The 19,577-nt window shown below is 43.0% G+C and overlaps 1 protein-coding gene across 9 annotated transcripts in view; it reads left to right on the top strand.

The window, feature by feature from the left end:
* The window catches only part of LOC119174335 (cytochrome b5 reductase 4), a 323,373-nt gene that overhangs the window by 270,142 nt on the left and 33,654 nt on the right, over positions 1–19,577 (top strand). For all 9 annotated transcript variants that reach the window (XM_075895768.1, XM_075895763.1, XM_037425194.2 and 6 more), the window contains 4 exons: positions 5,006–5,216; positions 7,332–7,496; positions 14,544–14,644; positions 16,543–16,627. In XM_075895768.1, coding sequence (XP_075751883.1) covers positions 5,156–5,216; positions 7,332–7,496; positions 14,544–14,644; positions 16,543–16,627 — 412 coding nt within the window. In that variant the 5' untranslated portion in view covers positions 5,006–5,155. The remainder of the gene's footprint in view (positions 1–5,005; positions 5,217–7,331; positions 7,497–14,543; positions 14,645–16,542; positions 16,628–19,577) is intronic.

Here is a 19,577-nt window from a genome sequence, read left to right as displayed (position 1 = left end):
GCTACACGCGAAGCGATGTTGTGGTCTTGGCCATTATACGGACAGTGAGGACTCCGTTTATTCTCCGTGTGATTGCTATCTCGACAATAAATCGTTAGCGTGACAGCTACGTTCGCCTGAAACCACAGAAGTTATATATAACTAAGCAAACACTATAGCGGGCGTGTGTTCATGTGCTGTCAGCTGCTGTTGTCGTTCACGTTCGTAACGACGAGCGTAATTTCTAGTTAGGCGTAACGTAAAACATGCTCTAGTTAGTTTGCCACCAGGAGAGCATGCCTGATCATTCGTTACGCACCTTATGGGCACGTTACATCAAGTTTCGTTTCTTGGCTAATGCTCCGTGAACGCGAAGCAGATAAAGCAAAGAAAGAAAGAAAGAAAGAAAGAAAGAAAGAAAGAAAGAAAGAAAGAAAGAAAGAAAGAAGGAAAGAAAGAAAGAACGAAAGAAAGAAAGAAAGAAAGAAAAAGAAAGGAAGGGAGGAAGGAAGACGCTTACAAACGACACCACACGTATAGCCGCGTACGACACCCTCGGCACAGACCTTCCATTTATTTAGCCGCGCAGCGTGAAGTAGAATTATGTTCGGACATTTTTCTCCGCCTCTTACGTATCTCGGGGCCCTGCAAAGTGTCATTTGTCTTCGCACGTACGTATCTTCACTGCACATATACGCAGTAATCCCGAGTCCTGTGCATGCCCGCCCCATTCTTTTGCACGCCGCTGCGGATCAAGGAGAGAAACCTCTTGAGCAGGAAAAATGGTCGTGAACCGTTGTCTTCTCACTAACATTTCCACATTGTGGGCGTAAAGAAATAGGCCTCATCTAGGGAGCCGGGGAACGAAGTGGGCGAGTTTTTTCTATTGTCGAGTTCAGCGAAAACGGTACAAATAGCGGTGCTTGTTTTGTTAATATTGTTTTTTATCTTTACTTTCTGCACGTCGCTTCTGAAATATAACGACCGTCTGTGTCCTGTGCCGCAAGATATATATATACTGGTAGCGTGCAGTTTCTTGTGTCATGTGGATGAGAACAGCGCCTAAATGCGAAAGTGGGGCGCGTTTGATTAGAAAAGTAGTATAAACAAGTAGGATAATAGTAAGTTCTGATGTTACTCAAGTCAGTAAAAAGTATGTATCGCCGCGAACAAACTGAAGTTTTCGCGGCGTCTCACCATGAGGCTGCATGAGAAAGTGTACATATATAGGAGGCATACTTTTATGGCATTTGAAGTCCTCATGAGCCCGGCAAGATGATGCGAGATTGCTTTATGCGATTAAGATGATTCAAAGTGCTTGGAAAGGACTGAGTTAAAGAGGCGCATAGTTATGCTCAAGCACTGTGTCGCGCTTTTATCTCGTGTCTGTCTGATCCAGGCAAAGCAGTCCAGTTTCTGATATTGCTTATATACGCTATTCAAGCAATCTTTAGACATTCGCGGACTTGATTAAAATAACGGAAAGGTACGGTACGGCCGGCATTCAGTATAACGCCGCGCATTGTCTATGACATATAAGTGTTCTCCAGAACATCACGGTGCTGAAAGCGTATTCACGTATTTTATGTGCGCCGACTTCTTCATTTCCGTCACACTTGGGTATTCTCGTACTATCGTGGAATGCGATTGACTTCTCTTAGCAATCGTTCTGCTGTTATAACATACGAACTATAGGTTATCTGTCTGCCTTTCTATGTTCTGCGAGTTTCAGCTATTTACAGTACACGAAGTATAGTCTTCGTCTTCGCCGTTGATGTTTTTTATACAATCCGAATGCGACAAGATTGTATCATGCGCCTCATGTGCGAGAGTTATTAGTATACGTGCAGCATGCCTTACCCTCCAGCTGTAATTCAGCACCGAGCTTGGATAGGTGGCCTGCTGGCCGTATTTTGAAGTTGATCTGCGGTGAGCGGCGCAAAGGCGTCCATTCGGACCGTCGAGATGGCTGATGACTTACTCGTATAGGGTGGCCATTGCGTCGTGCCAATGTTTCAGGTACACTTCCAAGGAACATGCCTTACAACAATCGTCCCTTTCTCCTCTGCCCGGACCGTCAGTCACGCCATGCAGCATTGTGACAGGGATCATTCGCTGTAATCGTGCAAATTTATTGATTTTCAGTTTTTCCCGTCCGCGCGTGACACAGTGCTAATTAAACAGGTTAGCCAGTACTTGTTTCCACGTATACGGTCAATAAATGCATGAGCGTTATTTCGCAGAGTTGCCCTATATATACTCATTACAACTGCTTCCTGTGCTCTGCCTTTCGGGCTACACTTCGACATTTTTCTCTTAATGTGAACTGTATCTATTAATTACCCCCATTCTCTGTCCGGTTTAATCCACTGTCTCCTGTTCGTTTCTTAACGTCACGCTGAATATTTGTATCCCTATCGCTGTTAGTACGGTAACGAAGCAGTGTAAATGTTCTATCCCCACATAGCCTGTTCCTTTCAGTCCGACGAGGAAATCATTTCGTTTGTCTCGTACCAGCATGCGTGAGATGAGGCACGCCCCTTCATCGTTAAATTCGCGTTCATATATATATAGGCGCTGCTTCTTATCTGTATACAGCGCATTCCATTCTCTGTGTAGTCTTCTGAAAGCGCTATACGTAACAAAAACAGAGCTACTTATGATATCTATGTTTTAAGATCTTACCTCATCTCGCTCGTTTTTGAACTATTCGTTACCATCAGGACAGTATAACAAAAGACAACGCAATAATAATAGAGAATAATTATCTCCATCCGTCGCCTGAATAGCTTCTTCGAGTGTCGATACCGCGAAACCTACGTTTATTTTCCGTCGTGTTGGCGTAAATGAATTCGCTCTTATACGCACCGTGCATTAAACCTCGAACCTAAGCTGGACTTACCCTCTTTTCCATCAGCCTTGAATTCGTTGTCGCATTACGCCTGAGGCGTGCCGTTCTAATACCATGCGCGAGTTCGTAATTAGATATCTCCTGTGTTTGTTTGTGCGTCTCTTTCGGGCGTTAAGCAGCGCATTAGAGTTGTGTTTTGGCAAGGGCCCTGATGTTTGTTTTTGATTAACGGCCTATACACAACTTGCTCAACTTGCACAGCACTAGGACGCCTGTAAACATTCGGACGAAGGACGTGGTCCTAAAAAAGGACGACATGTCTTCCGCAGCCTCCTCAATGCTTTTGTGTTTTTCTGTTTCTCTTCCATCCAATGTACACTCCATTCGGGCCGGGCACATGTTTCGCAGAGATACATTTGCGGCAAGTGCCATGATTTTGGAATTGTGAAAGGGTTATCTACTAATGTGAAAAAAAAAATCTTTTTTTTCTCTCTCTCTCTTTAGTGTCCCTTGAAGAGCCGCTGAAGGGGCGTTCGGCCGTGGAAGTTGTGTTCGCTCGTATATTACATTGTACACAACTTCGCACAAGCTTCCGTGATAGGCAGAATGAAAACGCACTGATAAATTCGTACATCCCGCCTAAACTGCCGGCCAGTCAGTCGAGGGCTCATGTTCTCCGCGGCATAGTGACGGCGCGGGCGAACGCGAAGCGTCCCAGCTGGCGGTCTTATAGGGCTATACCGAAATTTTATGAGCGAAGCTCCTCTTATTCTGACATTGTTATGCGTCACGCTTAACCAAGATAAGAAGAGCTAGACGAGAAAGAAAAGAAGGCAGTATATCTCGAACAGTATAATAGACGGTGCTGTCTCATAGAAGTACAAACTGCAGTTGAGTGAGGATATTCTAGATGGCGCTGTACCGCTACTCTCCGATTGGTTGCTGCGCGGGCTGTGCCTGGGTACGCAGAGAACGAGTGCCTCTCTGTCTCCTGGATAGTCGCCGTACGTGGCGGGTCGTGGTGGGGCATGAACGAAGCAGAGTGGCGGGCGCGTTGAAAACGCTTGCGCTCGGCTTCCTTGGCTCGCGTCTCGTCGATGTTACCCGTGCGCCGTCTGCATTCTCTAACGCGATCGGACGCATGCACAGGTGGATGGACAGACGACGGACAGAAGGACACTAGCCCCACTCATCATCATTCACTCCGTGGATATTCTGTGATTTTTTTTTCAGTACTTGACCGCAACAGGCGCTTAGCTATATACTTTGCTTAGAAGCAACTGGCTATTGATCTTAGAAATGGTATTATTCCGCATATTAATAAATTCGCCATCTTGGCGTGCAGTTCTCGTATTGGTTCAGACAGAGACTGCAACCAGCCTGGTTGGTCCAAGTGCCGCCATATTACGGAATTTGACGATATTGTGGAAGTCTACGATATTCATAATAATGCCTCTTGACGTGTTTGATGAGGGTAGGAAGCTTGAATATGTGACTTGTGTGACAATTTCACACTTCGGCTACAGCGAAACGCCCTGTTGAAGAACTTTTCGTCTCTTCATGCTTCGACTGTAATTATTTTGAACGTCAGCCTAATTATAGTTGGTGACAACCTAAAAATAAATATAAGCTCCGCCCATAGCTGTCTACATCCCACCCAGTCTGAATTTGCTTATATTTCTCACGGAATAGTAATCGGTTATTTACGTGACGTCAGGCAGATTTTGTGGACTTCACGCATATCACTTGTCCATACAGGCTCGTGTTCATTTCACTAGTTTTCATTCAAAAAGTTTTACTTCGCCACAAATTTCTTTGAAAATTCCTACCGCACAGCTCTGCCAAACATAACTTTTCAACAAAGAACTACTAACCTTTAACTTATATATCTTATATTATGTGTAGCGTTTGCATGACCACTGAAAAAGACCTTATGGTTAAAATGTAAATCGCCAATATTGCCCTGTTGCACAGATAAATGACAGGTGCGCTGGAGTACTGGGGGTGGAGCGTATATTTATTTTTAGGCTGTAACCGACTATAGTAATATATTGATCTTTCACCTGTCGCCTCTCCATAAAATCGGGGTTCCTTTTAAGTTCTAAAAAAGCTGATAACGATTTTGTATTGTACCCGCATGCTTAATTGCATACTTTTAATTACACCTTCACACAGCTGGGGTGCAACGAGTCCCGGTGCGTGGCCTGCCCCGGCAAAAGAAAGAACAAAGTTCGCAGCCAGTTACCGCAGGGGGCAAAGGTCGATGGAACGGCATTGCAGCGGCAGCAGCAGCAGCAACTGCAGGGCACGAGGGCGCCAGACCCTATGAGCACCAGTGCCAACAACCTTGTGCCCGGAGATCCCACCATGTCGGCCACTGGCTCTGGTATGTGGTGACCGATTCTCGGCAGCGTACTTCTCGATTTGCTCTGCACTGCTACCCGTTATTTTAATAGTGCCTAGGTATTCTTAGGTGCGTTTACATGTGCGTGTTACACTTTGATGGGCTTATGACTGACATTCTTGTTAAGATTAAGAGTTTCCTATGTTTCCGACATTTTCGGAATGGAGGCAGCCGGGTGGGACAGTCCTCCTCCCTCTTTTGTTTTGTGACAAAGAATTTCTCTTTCTTGGTAGGGGAGATTGTATTTCCTCAAGTGTGATCTGCATTTTGTTTTTGAATTTCTGCTTTGCTGTGTCGTAATATGTGTTGGCCGTGTGCAATACATTACTAGATTTTTGCTATACCATGTCTCTGCCTTTTTTCGTGTTACAATTTGCATAACAAACACTTAAAATAACAACTTGTCCAGGTATAATCTGTGCTTCTCATGGCCAACTCTGCACAGGCATTAAAGCGGCTCTGCAACTCTTATTCAGCATGGTCAGTAAAACGCTGCCGATAGGTAGTCGAGGCTCCTGAGAACACGCTACACAAACATTATAGCGCTGCACGTGACCTGCAATTTACAAATAATTCTCAAAGTCAGCTCGAAATCACACCGCCTTCCCTCTACAGATGTCTTAACGGGATGGTGCCATCACATTTCGAGGCTAAAACAAGCCTCATGTGTGTTTCCTCTGCAGGCAATAGAACACTCCAGTCAAACGCTTGGACACAGCAAAAGATTAAAATATATTTTAATTCACCTCCAAAGTGTACCTAAATGCTCATTCTCCTGACCGAAGTGCATCGCAAGTGCGTCCAGAACTGTCGTAGCTTTCTAGGAAGGCTAACGAAGTTGCAGTGACGTCTCACCAGATCTGTACTGAGCGTAGGCGTGCGCATGTTTCCCTTCAAGGGGAACAAAGGTTCATCGCTGACTCTGCTCCCCCTCCCTGAATCGTGGCGCCCCCCCCCCCCCCTGTCCCGTGTGCACGCCTATTGTAGTAAGGGGAGTGACCTCAGGAGACCTCCCAAAGTGTCGTTTTTGCTGCACGATTGTTGTGCAGGTGCTTGTGTGGCACGTGTGTGCGCGAAAGCTGCACTGCAGTGTCACATCCCAATTCTGCGCCCTGAAACCGGAAATGGTCCAATAAAGAACTGATATTAATTTATTTGGCGAGAATAAAGGAATGTTGGTAACTGTATTGTGCTTCCTGGAGCTATAAGTAACGTCTACAGCAAAGAACGCGCAAGCCACAGAAATGGTGGCACCACATCTTTAGCCTGAAATTATCACGCGTAAGCAACAAATCAATGGACATTTGCTGATTTGAGCATTGTGGGCTGCATGCTTACTGTGACCGCCGCTTGATGGCGCCACGTGGGCACTCGCTCGCGATCACGTTAAAAGTAAGCTGTGAGTTCGAGTAGAAAGTAAAGTGCTCAAGGTCATGACGTGCGCTGACCAAGGGACGCAGCTTTTTTTCCCTTTCCTCCCGGTCTCTGCGTAGCTTCCAGCGCGCTCGCTAGTGCGAAAGGAGAGAGAAAGCGCTTGAAGCGTGCAACAAGTCCCTGTGGCTTCGTTCGTACTTGACTGTATTCTGAAAATTTTTTGGCAGTGGATTCGTGAGGCAATATGTCCGTTACTGAAGCCATTTGATTACTACTATGCAATAATATGAGCAACAGCCCCATGATGACTTTCTGGAGTTGTAAAGTAAACCAAACGTCATCACATTATACAACGGTGCTTCGTATACAATGGCGTAGTATACAATGTTTAATATCATGTGTTCATTCCCCCACCCGCCAAAAATATGTTTCGAATTTTTGTGTATTTAGGTCTATACACGTGTACATACAAGCACATGCACTCGATCCTACATAAACATGAATCCTCCCCCCCCCCCAAGAAAAAATTCTTGCTACATTCCTGCATTCGTATACGTTGTTTCATGTGGACCGCTCCTTTCAGCTGACGCCATTAGATGTTACATAGGCATCTCTCATAATCATATCATATCATGGTTTAGGGACGTTAAACCTAATATACCATCATCATCAGAAGTTACATAGTGCGTGTGCTTCACGACTGTCTACAAATGTCTCTTTTAGGGCGTGTCAAGGTTTCGCTCGGTCCTGGCCGATCTCTCATGGACTGGATCCGGTTGACCCATGCCAATCCAAACCTCTCTGGAGTCAACGGCCGCTTTCTGGAGGTCACCTACGAGGAGCTGATGAAGCACAACAAGAAAGACGATGCCTGGATTTGCCTGAAAGGTAAAAACAGTATCCTCATGAAATTGCTAGCTGTGGCACATTGTCGTAGAGTTGTTTTTAATATTTACAATAATAATTTAACTAGTTATTTGTTGTAGTGTTTTTTTTTACAAGCACTTACGTGAGAAACTATGTGTAGTTTCTCCGCAATGGCAAAATAATTATCGCAATAGCAATACGTTCAAATATAATACAAAGTAAGACCGCCTACTTCAGCGGCTATGTGCATGGTTTGCGTTACAGTACTGTCTAAAACTTTGTTCTGTTATAGATGCCTTCAGGCGAGCAGGAGATAGTGCTCTGGGGGGGGGGGGAGGGGGGAAGAAAGCAAAAAAAAAAGACACGTGTATTGTGCTTCGCAACCCATGCGATTATCTACCGCACATAGCCTTCGGCGTTTAGAATCGGCATGTGTCACGCACAAAAATTTTTGTCTGTCTGTCGGTGTCTGTGCAACGATTCAGCCAGTCGGAGAAAGTTTAACTCCCTTGCTCAACGCCTACCCATTTTGATCTGGTTGCTACGTTCATACTCTTGAACACTGTCAATGAAAATGCAAATATTGCACATATATCAGGAGCAACATCAACACGTAAGTGTTAGGCAGTGTCTCTTTCTATTTATAAAATTCATAGATTCATAATTTTAAAGGCTGAAGTGTTCATTCCACTGCGCTGGTGATGCGACGGTATGAAAAAAAGGCGGGTGTTTCGTACGCTAAATAATTCAGAAGCTTTAACTGAAATGACCCTGTGCTGCCATTCAACAATAGCTCTGCATTCTAAAAAACTTTTGCTTCTTCATGTATTACTACCAGATAGCGCCATATCTTACATAGCGCCTCCAGACTGAACACCAACGTCTTTCCACGTCCTTTGCAGCAAGGCACGGAGATACGCGATTAATTTTTTCTTCAGCACGACTAGCCTGAAGTTGCTCTTTGGCCAACGTTGAGAGGATATGCGAGTGGCACGTGACGAGCTCATACGGAGAAAGACAGAACTTTGTATTTAAATTTATATATAAGCCAAACATGTGAGAGGGAACCCTTCAAACATGTGCATAAAATCTGCACGAAATCATCAGCGAGAACCGTTTCGCTGGCAATGGAAAAAAATTATTGATGTTATGAAACATATATTGATGGCCATTTATGCTGTGTCTGTTGAAAAATGTACTGATCATGGGCTTGTAAATAGCCTGTAGCATGTTTAGATAAATTAACATTGACCAGGAATGTGCGAATAGCAAATTATCAGTTCGAAGTGAATGGTGATTCAGTCGAGTAATTACGAATCGTATGCATGTATCGCATATTATAAAGAAAATTGGCATACTTGTTATGACCAAACTTACCTTCACAATATATTTTAAAATTAAAACAAGACATGTGCAAATGTTATTTTTTCGGTTAAGCGGAAGCAACTTTGTGGAAGTGGTTGCAGGATTTGACTTTCAGTGGAATGCAAATGATAGCCTGAAAAATGCGTTACGTTTTAAAGTTTGCTTTTCTCTAGAGTACGAAAGTTGGTATAACAAACATAAAAACTAAAAAAAGTCACAGTTTCACCAAAAGGGCAAAGTAATGAATGCGATAGCAACATATTCGAATGTTTTATGAAGCAAAGCTAGCATTTTTAGGAGAAATATTAATTATAGTAAACATGCGCCTGCTAAGTAACCAAGTTTCCTGTGGGGCGGCCACAGTAGATGACCACAACAAGGCTTGTGCGTAGTGATGGCATTGATGAGAAGCGCCTCCCGTGGCCAGCGCATGTTGGTACTAAGGGCTATACGTCGTGTGTCGCCGCTGGTGGCAGGTTGTTATCGGTAGAGTGCATCTATATGTACACGGCCGCTCCAGGTACACTTTTGGCACCATTTTTTTGTCTTGAGATGCAGCCTGTAGAAGCTCCCGCATGCTGTGGGGGCAAGAGCCGCACCTTGATTATTGCCGCAATAGTGCAGCAACCGTAAGCGCCCCCCCCCCCCCCCTCTTGTTTGCTCTCGATATAAGCGCGCGCAGACGACTCGGCCAGAAAGGTGATGTTCGTAATGTCGAAAGAGGAGGCTAGCTCATCTTATGTGTGTGTATATATATATATATATATATATATAACGTTAATATTTTGTCAAAACATGGAAAAACGAGCCCTTAGGTATACACTTCTTTCCATATAAATATGTGTGTGTATATATATATATATATATATATATATATATATATATATATATATATATATATATATATTGAGATCTAACAAAAATATTGCTATAGAATATATAGGGGAACCAATGTATTGTGAATAAGAAGAAAGAAAAGTGGGTGAAAAGACAACTTGCCGTGAGCAGGAATCTCATTAATATTGGGTCAAAACACAGAAAAATGAGCCCTTAGGTATACACTTCTTTCTCTTATATATATATATATATATATATATGTATGTATATATATATATATATATATATATATATATATATATATATATATATATATATATATATATATATATATATATATATATATATATATATATATATATATATATATATATATTGATACACAACAGCCGGCACAGCCTTGCTGCATGAAAGAGAAAGACCGCGTCGGTTGCTGGTTGTTGATGAACTGTGGCCATCTTGTTCTCCGAGCATGGTACATCGCATATAATTTAATAAATAAGTTACTCGTTACATTATTGGTTAATGTGGACGACTCCCGTACCTCGATGGAGACGCGCAGCGGTTGCAACGCCGGGGACTTTTCGGCTACTTCAACTGCCAGTGCCTCATCACCACCGGCCTCTCTAGCCGAGTCAACAACCTACGTCACCCTGTCACTCCTGCGGGATCCTGGCACTTTCTCCGCTGGCGGTACCATCGACGTTGACTCCTGGCTGCACTGGTACGAGCGTGTCAGTGCTACCCACCACTGGGATCGCACGATCATGCTCGCCAATATTGTGTTCTACCTCGACAGCACACCGCGGACATGGTTCAAAACCAATGAAGGAGAAGTCACAAGCTGGGATATCTTCAAAACAAAGATCCGTGATCTTGTCGGTGATTCATCTGGTCGTCAGCTCACTGCCAAGAAAACTCGCCACTCGCGCCCAGATGTATACTGAATCGTACGTCTTATACATTCTTGACGTCTTGGCGCTTTGTAGCAAGGTCGACCACCACATGTCGGAAGACGAAAAAGTTAATCACGTCCTCAAAGGGATTGCTGACGATGCCTTCAACCTGCTGGTTTTTAATAATTTCACGAGCATCAACACGATCCTGACAAAATGCCACCGTCTAGAACAGGCTAAAACCCGCCGCGTCACCCGCGGCATCACGTGCCTGCCGAATACAACTGCTTCTTCCTCTTGCGATGACGCCGTCCGCCAAGTTCCCAGATGTGAAATGGAGCGTGAGTGTCTCGCTCTTGTGTGTACAGCCGCCAAGTTTCGCCCATACTTATACGGGCGTTCATTCCGGGTAGTCACCGATCACCACGCGCTCTGCTGGCTGGCCTCACTCAAGGATCCCATTGGACGCCTCGCTCGTTGGTCCCTACGTTTACAAGAATACACGTTCACGGTAACGTACAAAACAGGGCGGTTGCATCAAGGTGCGGATTGTTTATCACGCTATCCTGTGGAAGAAGCTGCCCATACTGACACGTTTCCAGACCTGTCTGTGACGCAGCTACTCAACCTTGGCCACGAACAATGCCGGGATGCTTCCCTGCGAACCATCATTGACAAGCTTGAGTCAATGCCTCGCGATGCATCTCTACAAATATTCCTGGTCAAAGACGGGATCCTGTATCATCGTTACCTCGATCCATATGGCCATGACTTACTCCCCGTCATACCACCTCATCTTCGTGCGACTGTCCTCAACCAACTTCATGATGCTCCTTTAGCGGGCCATTTGGGCGTCTCTCGCACATACGACCGTATACGTTGTCATTTCTTTTGGCCTAATCTTGCCCGTTTTGTTCGACACTACGTCGCCGTTTGTGAACCCTGCCAGCGCCGCAAAAAGCCATCCTCCTTACCAGCTGGATTCCTTCAGCCGATCGACATTCTTACTGAATCTTTTTTTTTAGTTGGCCTCGACCTGCTTGGCCTATTCCTGATCTCCAGCTCAGGCAACAAATGGATTGCTGTCGCCACTGACTATGTGACACGGTACACTATCACACGAGCACTTCCGACGAGTTGTGCAACCGATGCGGCGGACTTTCTGGTATATGATATTATTTTAGTACGCGGAGCTCCACGCCAACTTCTCACGACTGGTGCCGGACCTTTTCTATCAGCTGGAAGAAGTGGCAAACTTGTGCTTAGCACTCTTGCTCTGCCAAGCACAAGTTTGCCACTTCGTACCATCTGCAAACGAACGGTCTTATGGAGCGCCTCAACCGTACCATAACCAACATGCTTTCTAAATACATGGCGGCTGACCACCAGGACTGGGACGTTCATCTGCCATTTGTGACATTCGCATATAATTTGTCACGTCACGAAACTGCCGACTATTCGTCATTTTATCTTCTATACAGCCGAGAACCCGCCCTACCCTTTGACACCTTGCTGCCCTCGGTCACTGAGTATGCCGGCGAAGCCATTGCGCGAGCCGACCACGCACGCCAACTCGCCCGCAGCCGTCTGCAGGCCTCACAGGAGCACCAAAGACAGCTCTACGATTCCCATCATTGAAACATGCACTTTTCACCAGGTTCCCTTGTCTCTCTTTGGTCCCCCACTGGGTGTGTAGGTCTTTCTGAAAAACTGCTGTCACGCTACACTGGACCATACCGCGTCGTTTGCGAGGTGATTGACGTTAAATATGAGATCGTTCCAGCTGATTCAACGTCAGCTTCGAGCGACATTGTGCACATAGCTCAACTCAAGCCTTATCACCCTCCTTCTACCGCATACGAGTAGCTCAAGCACCGAGATGCTGCTTATACTGCCAGGGGGTTATGATGCACAACAGCCGTCACAGCCTTGCTGCATGAAAGAGAAAGACCACGTCGGTTGCTGGTTGTTGATGAACTGTCGCCATCTTGTTCGCCGAGCACGGTCCATCGTATATAATTTAATAAATAAGTTACTCGTAACATCATATATATATATATATATATATATCTGTGTGTGTGCGTGCGTGTGTGTGTTAAATGACAGCAGCGGCGATGGCAAAAACCATCCGAGAATGTTCATATAACTGCTATCGCAATAAAATATTATCAATCGATGCAAGCATATCTTCGTTTAACGGTAAAGCATCGCTGCATTGCAGTTTTCCCCTGGACAGGTGTAATAATGAGATGGCACACATCTACAGCAGTAAAACTACCTTTACAGGGGGTTACATGCGGTATATATATATGTAAAGAGTAAGCAGTGTTGCGACCGGCCTTCGCGGCACCGGATATTCGGGATGAAGATGTCAAGGCAGGAGGAAGTGGACTTATTAGAGAGGGTTTATACACAATATGTACATGGCGAGCTCTCAAACGAGGCGCTCCTCTACATGGCTCTCCTTGGAACAAGCAGGTTGGCTCATTATAAAGGGTATGTTCTCGCCAGATCCCTAGATAAGGGAACGCGTGAAGATGGCACTGTCCAATTACGGATCACACATAACCGGCGAGGGTGACAAGCATGCACGGCCCACGTGGACGTTCAATATTGAGGCAATGTCGCTGCACTGCCATGTGTCACCCACGTGGCTCTTCATCGGTGTGTGTGTGCCGCTGGACGAGGGGTCTTCAGCTCACGACAGCATTCATCAAAACAGCCGTCGCAACCAAGCTCAAAAGCGTCTGCCGCACAGCTCGTTCAATTAGCGGGTCGATTTGCGGCTGCCGCCACTGTCCCTTCCAAGAAAGATGCTGCATTTGTTGTCGTCTCGTGAACGGCTCACGGCATTGTGGCGGCAGGACACCCCACCCTCCGGCTAAGAGGGACAATGCCTGGCGGACATTGGCTGCCAGCCATTCGGCAACTTGTTTGAGGATCAAACGATCGCCGCTCCCTTGTCAGCCTAGGCGCCAGACGCAACAGCAGGCGTTGTGCTCCTTCAGGTGGCAGTTGCCAGCTTGCTCTCTCCCTCTTTTTTCTGTGTTCTTGTGTATCCGTGTATGCAAATCAGATAATAATAATAATAGTTTATTTTGAATAAAATGAAAGCTTCCATGGACATCCATCTGGTCGGGAAGAATCATTGAATGAAGACTAGGATGCCGACCACAAGATTTATTTTCTCTTGTGGCCGGGATCCTCCTCTTTTTGTTTAATTAATTTAGAATACTTCGAAATCTTGAATTGTCTGAACTGTTTTTGAAGCGAATTCAAATACCGTAGTATTTTCGATTGCGTATTCAAACTTCTTGAATATTCCCGCATCTCTTATATAAACCATGAAAGTATTAAAGCCATGCTGCATGGATCATTATAGGACTACATTGTGCAGTGAGAGTTGGCCTCATCACAAAATACCCGATGCTGTGGATCACTAATCTTTAGGTTGTGTGTCTACAGCTCAATGTAATGTATATTGCAATTTTATTAAAATATATCAGTTCTGTGTACATGGCTGTGAATCTACAGGCTCTAATTAGGACAAACACAAATTTTTATAGCCATGGTCCACAATCTAATCTCCAAGCAACTACTCCATTCAAAGATTCTATAGGTAGACTTGGCTTTTCAGAATTCTGATGTATCAATTTGTCAAATAGTATGGAGAAACTTATCATAATATAATAAGTTAAAAAGTCTACTTTTTTCATTGGTTGATTTAACTTGTGAAACACTGTCATCTGTATGTTCTTCTTATAGAGTTGTGGACAGCCTTCCTCAGTGTCTGAAAATTCGTGCAAAAAATATCAACTTGGATGATAAATAAGTCTATATTGAAACAAAGACTAGTGTTTCTTTTTGAGGAAGTTGAGATAACTATTTAAAAAATAAGTGCTCAAAAGACAAGTTTAGTTTCATCGGGCATTGTGTAATGTTTGACTGCCATGTTATTTTTTCCTTACAGGTCGTGTGTACAATGTTACTCCATACATGGAATACCACCCCGGTGGTGTAGACGAGCTACTCAAGGGTGTTGGGAAGGATGCCACTGATTTGTTCAACCAGGTAGTGTTAAAGTAGTGGTTGTGCTCTTTGTATCATTCCTTGCAGCTGGAAAAATGAAACAATAGTGTGTGAAGGTGCGTTCATTTCTTCATGTGATGGAACTGTATCACTCTAAATCTGTAGGTGGATGACTGTAAATTTGGTGTGCAGTGTAATAATACGCATTTATATTTTCTACTTGTAAGGATATATATATATATATATATATATATATATATATATATATATATATATATATATATATAATAAGTTTGAACTAAAGACCACATTTTTTTAAAGATTTTTTAGAAAAACAATCAAGGTAACTTTGGCACTCATGAATATTAGGAAAATATGCAGAAACACTTTTGTTCTACTGAAGCTTAGCCTCTCAAAGTTGCACAGATGCTTTGAGGGACAACATCATGGCTTTCGAGAGGTGCTTCTAGAACAAAAATATCAGCTACATGATTTTTTTTCAAATACTTTTGAGTAATTTGAATTACATTGGCAGAATTTTCTTTAAATCATTTGCTCTCAAACATTGACAGTGACTTTGGCAATTATTAAAGGTTTGCACCAAATTACATTGAGACTGACAACTTTAGAATGGCTTCATCAACAAATTCCTCAGGTACTGTGAAAATAGGGCTTACGTATACAACACTGAACTGAAGCTGCCCAGCAGAGATAGAGAAGTTTGGGTTCATCAAAATCAAACATAATATTGAAAAAAAAAGAGGCAATAGCCACAGCCAGGTTGATTATTCCTTTGACGTCACGAATATGACCCTTCTTTGATTGTAAAGTTCTTTTTCTTATAAAACGGTTTGCCAACACGTGACATTCCCCATGGCTGTTAGCGGCTAAGTCATTGAAATACTGAGAGCAAAGTTGTGCTTCCCAGTTTTGCAAGCTGGATATCAATAGGGCTGATATGCGAAAACACCTATGCGCTTAGACTTGAGTGCATGATAAATAACCCTGGATAGCCGAAATTATTCTATAGTTTTCATTACGTACACTGCACGCTACGTTCATTCCTGCTTTTAATCCATGAAAGGTTAGATTTAAACTGAAATTCTCGAGCTATGATGACCAATAAATTCTGGCAATGGCTTCTGTTTAAACACCTTTTTGGGGCAATTTAGGTGAATTCACTTGCTCTTTGGAAAGAGCATCAATTGCAAATTCTGAACTTACAACTCAATTTGAAAGCATCAGTGCAGCCTTCTGAGTTAGTGAAATGTATGCCATAGTATGAATGAAAGAAAGTTTTAATTTAAGGGCTCGTTTTTTTTTTTGTTATATGCAATATTAATGAGAACTAGCAGACACCTTTGCTGTATTATGGGTGTTTTATGCAGCAACTCTTGCTGTAGGCGGGGCATTGAATTTTAGTAGCACCAATACCAGTACTCTTTAAAAGTCTGTATAGATTTGTGGTTTGCAGTGTTCTGCCTTCCATCGTAATGTTTGGGTGCCTGCTTATCGGATTTAGCCTCCTGCAATGGCTTGTTTCTGTAATGTAAACGTTTTGGAGCAATGGGGAACATTTCAATAACCTGATAGCGGCTGAAGGATATCACACCACCACTGGAGGATGTAAGACGAAAGGATTCCCAAAGGTTCCTTCTAGCCGTGGCTGAAGAGTTGATTCAAATTATTTTTTATTCAATTGAGTGATTGACTGATTGATCAATCGATCGATCAATATACTTATTGGAAAACTGTTGTAAAGACGCAATATATTCTTGTGATAGACAAGGTTTACATGGTTGAACCCCTAAAATTAATATTATTAAAGCTTTACGTAACTTACTGCACAAACTCTTTCAGCACAACTTGTTTGGTTATTCCAAATTGTGACTTTGGTGTTGCCTAATTTTGGTCCGGCTGTTTTTTTCAACACCCTGCAGGTACACAAGTGGGTAAACTTTGAGTCCATGCTCGAGAAGTGCCTCATTGGCAAGGTTGTTGGCCCTGCCGTTCAAGTTCGTAAATGTGAGTGAGCACAAAACTTTCTTGGTGTTCCTTTTTTACTTCCACTCAAGGATTACGGAGTCAGTGTGATGCTTGGCTCAATGCAACTGAATCACAGAAAAAAATATATACAGGGTCAGCCCATGCAGTTTGTCGACATGTTACGCTCTGTATAAATTGAAGGCGAAAGCCTACTGCGCACTAGATAATGCATGAAGTTGTACAGTCAGGGACTGCACTTCTTGCGAAACAAAGTCTGTCAACATGTTACGCTCTGTATAAATTGAAGGCGAAAGCCTACTGCACACTAGATAATGCATGAAGTTGTACAGTCAGGGACTGCACTTCTTGCGAAACAAAGTCTGTCAACATGTTACGCTCTGTATAAATTGAAGGGAAAAGCCTACTGCACACTAGATAATGCATGAAGTTGTACAGTCAGGTACTGCACTTCTTGCGAAACAAAGTCTGTCAACATGTTACGCTCTGTATAAATTGAAGGCGAAAGCCTACTGCACACTAGATAATGCATGAAGTTGTACAGTCAGGGACTGCACTTCTTGCGAAACAAAGTCTGTGAACATGTTACGCTCTGTATAAATTGAAGGCAAAAGCCTAATGCACACTAGATAATGCATGAAGTTGTACAGTCAGGGACTGCACTTCTTGCGAAACAAAGTCTGTCAACATGTTACGCTCTGTATAAATTGAAGGGGAAAACCTACTGCGCACTAGATAATGCATGAGGTTGTACAGTCAGGGACTGCACTTCTTGCAAAATATAATGAGCCTCTGCGTGAGAGACATGTAATAAATTACCAAAACATTCTTTGTAATTTGCATTGTTTCTCCCCACCTGGAGATTTCTGTATCTCACGCAGTTTTGTACGAACCCTGGGATTAGTGTTTGTGGGGATATCGTTGTTTGATGCCAGGTTTCATATCACAAGAATGTCATGATGATTTCACTAATTTACGTCACATGTGAATGATGTCACATGATGACAGCAAAATGTGACCTCAATGGTGGCACAGGCGACATGGGTATTTTCACCATTCCATTCACCGGCTTTATTTTGCTTAAGAGGCCACTCAATGACGCATTTTAAGAGATTACCTTTTATTGATGTGCATTCAAGCAAGTGTAATTTGTGAAGGTGCATAGTGCCGAGAATATAAGTACCAAAACAGCACTGTTAATTAACACTTGGGCAGAAAACCTTACAGCAGAGCTGTTATGGTCGAAGTTGGCTTTGTGGTATAGAAAGAGATAGAAGGGAAGAGAAAGAGGGAAATTGGTAGAAAGAAAGGAAAGAAAGACTGAAAAGATGTAGGGCAAGAAAACGACTACAGAGAGATTTCGAGAAAGACATTAAAAGAAAGAGAAGACAAGAGTGGAAGGAAGTGAATAAAGAAAGATAGAAAGACAGAGAAGGAAAGAGATAGAAAGACAAAGAAAAGAAAAGATAGAAAGTCAGAGAAAGAAAGAGATAGAAAAAAAAGCTTGAAAAAAAGCTAAAAAGAGCAAGCCTAGGCATTTATGGTATAGTAAAGCAACAATTGGGAAATGGAGAGATGAGAGGATAAAAGCCTAGCCAAGTCCGGACTAGTTAGTAAATACGGTACATGCTCAGGAACTCTGCTGTGAATGCGCTTTGTGCAGCTTAGTGCACACATTTTTTCATTCCTTGTATAAATGGCATATCACACGGTGGACAGAGTCGCTATTTCTACTTTTTTCACTTATTTCACCTGCACAATTCATGTGCTGGTAGGCTGTGTGCTGCATGCTGCTTTTGACTGTCTGTGCTTTCTTGCTTTAATGTGCTTGTTATTGAGCTTGTAATTACTTTGGGGAAATTTGTTAATCTAAGCAGAGACAAATGCAGTATGTAGATGATAACTTCCATTTATGAAGGTGTGCTGAAAGAGAATTTCAATGTTAGAGCCAGAAAATTGTATGTGAAAAATTCATAAGCTATTACAAATGACAGTAAGGGAATGAAATGGGACGGGCATTTCAGAGCATATGAGCAACATGGAAAATTTGGCAAACAGAGATGGATCAACGAAAATTCACTGCATTTAGAAATAGCAGTGTCAGAATGCACTTGTGAATGCACTACTCTTTAATTCAGATAAATATGTAATAGACACGCGAGTCAACTCTCATTTCTGTGACCTGCATGCAGAGGCGGACATATTTCAGAGACTGAACATTAGGCTAATTGGCAATCATGAGTAAAGAAAAGCAGGCCGTGAAAATGCCATTTGTGTCTTTGTGTGAAGAAGCAAGATAGCATGACGAGCTATCAAACTTTACCGAAACTAGCCCTGTTGACAAGAAATTACCTTTTTTAATTATTTATGTGCAAGCTTTTCTGCCTTCATAAAAATTCTCCTTCACAGCGTATTCATGGCATTCTACTTATTTGGAATGTGCCCACGAAGTCCCTCTTTTCAAAGTACATGAAGTACGTTCTGCTATTTAGTACATTGAATCTCCGCAATAGCACTAAAATGACAATGTTTCGGTTGTGTGTTAAACTTCATGAAGAGGACAGAGTCTAGGGAAAGAAAATCCTGCATTGTGCGGATGTAGGATTATGTTTGTTGTCTAGAAAAAACTCACGTGTGTGGATAGAACAATAACTTGGGGCATTCTACATAACTACCATGAAATCTCGAGCAAGTGTCTCTTCCCCTATTTGGGAGATATGAAATATGTACCAATGACCGAGCAAACGCCCTCTCCTCTCTCATAATTTTTTTTTTCCGCCTGATCTCCATCACAGAATCCTACAGCAGCAGTTCTTAGAAACCCAAGTTCTGAGAGTCTCCAGAAATGCACACAAATTCTCAGCACTTATATAGTGTGATGCGTCAGGGTGGCACTCTGAGCTGTCACAGATTGTCGGAAAGTTTAAAGAACATCTTTTTTCCTTGTATGGACCTAGTAATGCACATAATA

Source organism: Rhipicephalus microplus, chromosome 5 (genome assembly GCF_043290135.1).
Source record: "Rhipicephalus microplus isolate Deutch F79 chromosome 5, USDA_Rmic, whole genome shotgun sequence".
Taxonomy (NCBI): Eukaryota; Metazoa; Arthropoda; class Arachnida; order Ixodida; family Ixodidae; genus Rhipicephalus; species Rhipicephalus microplus.
This window is presented reverse-complemented; position numbering and strand designations above follow the sequence as displayed.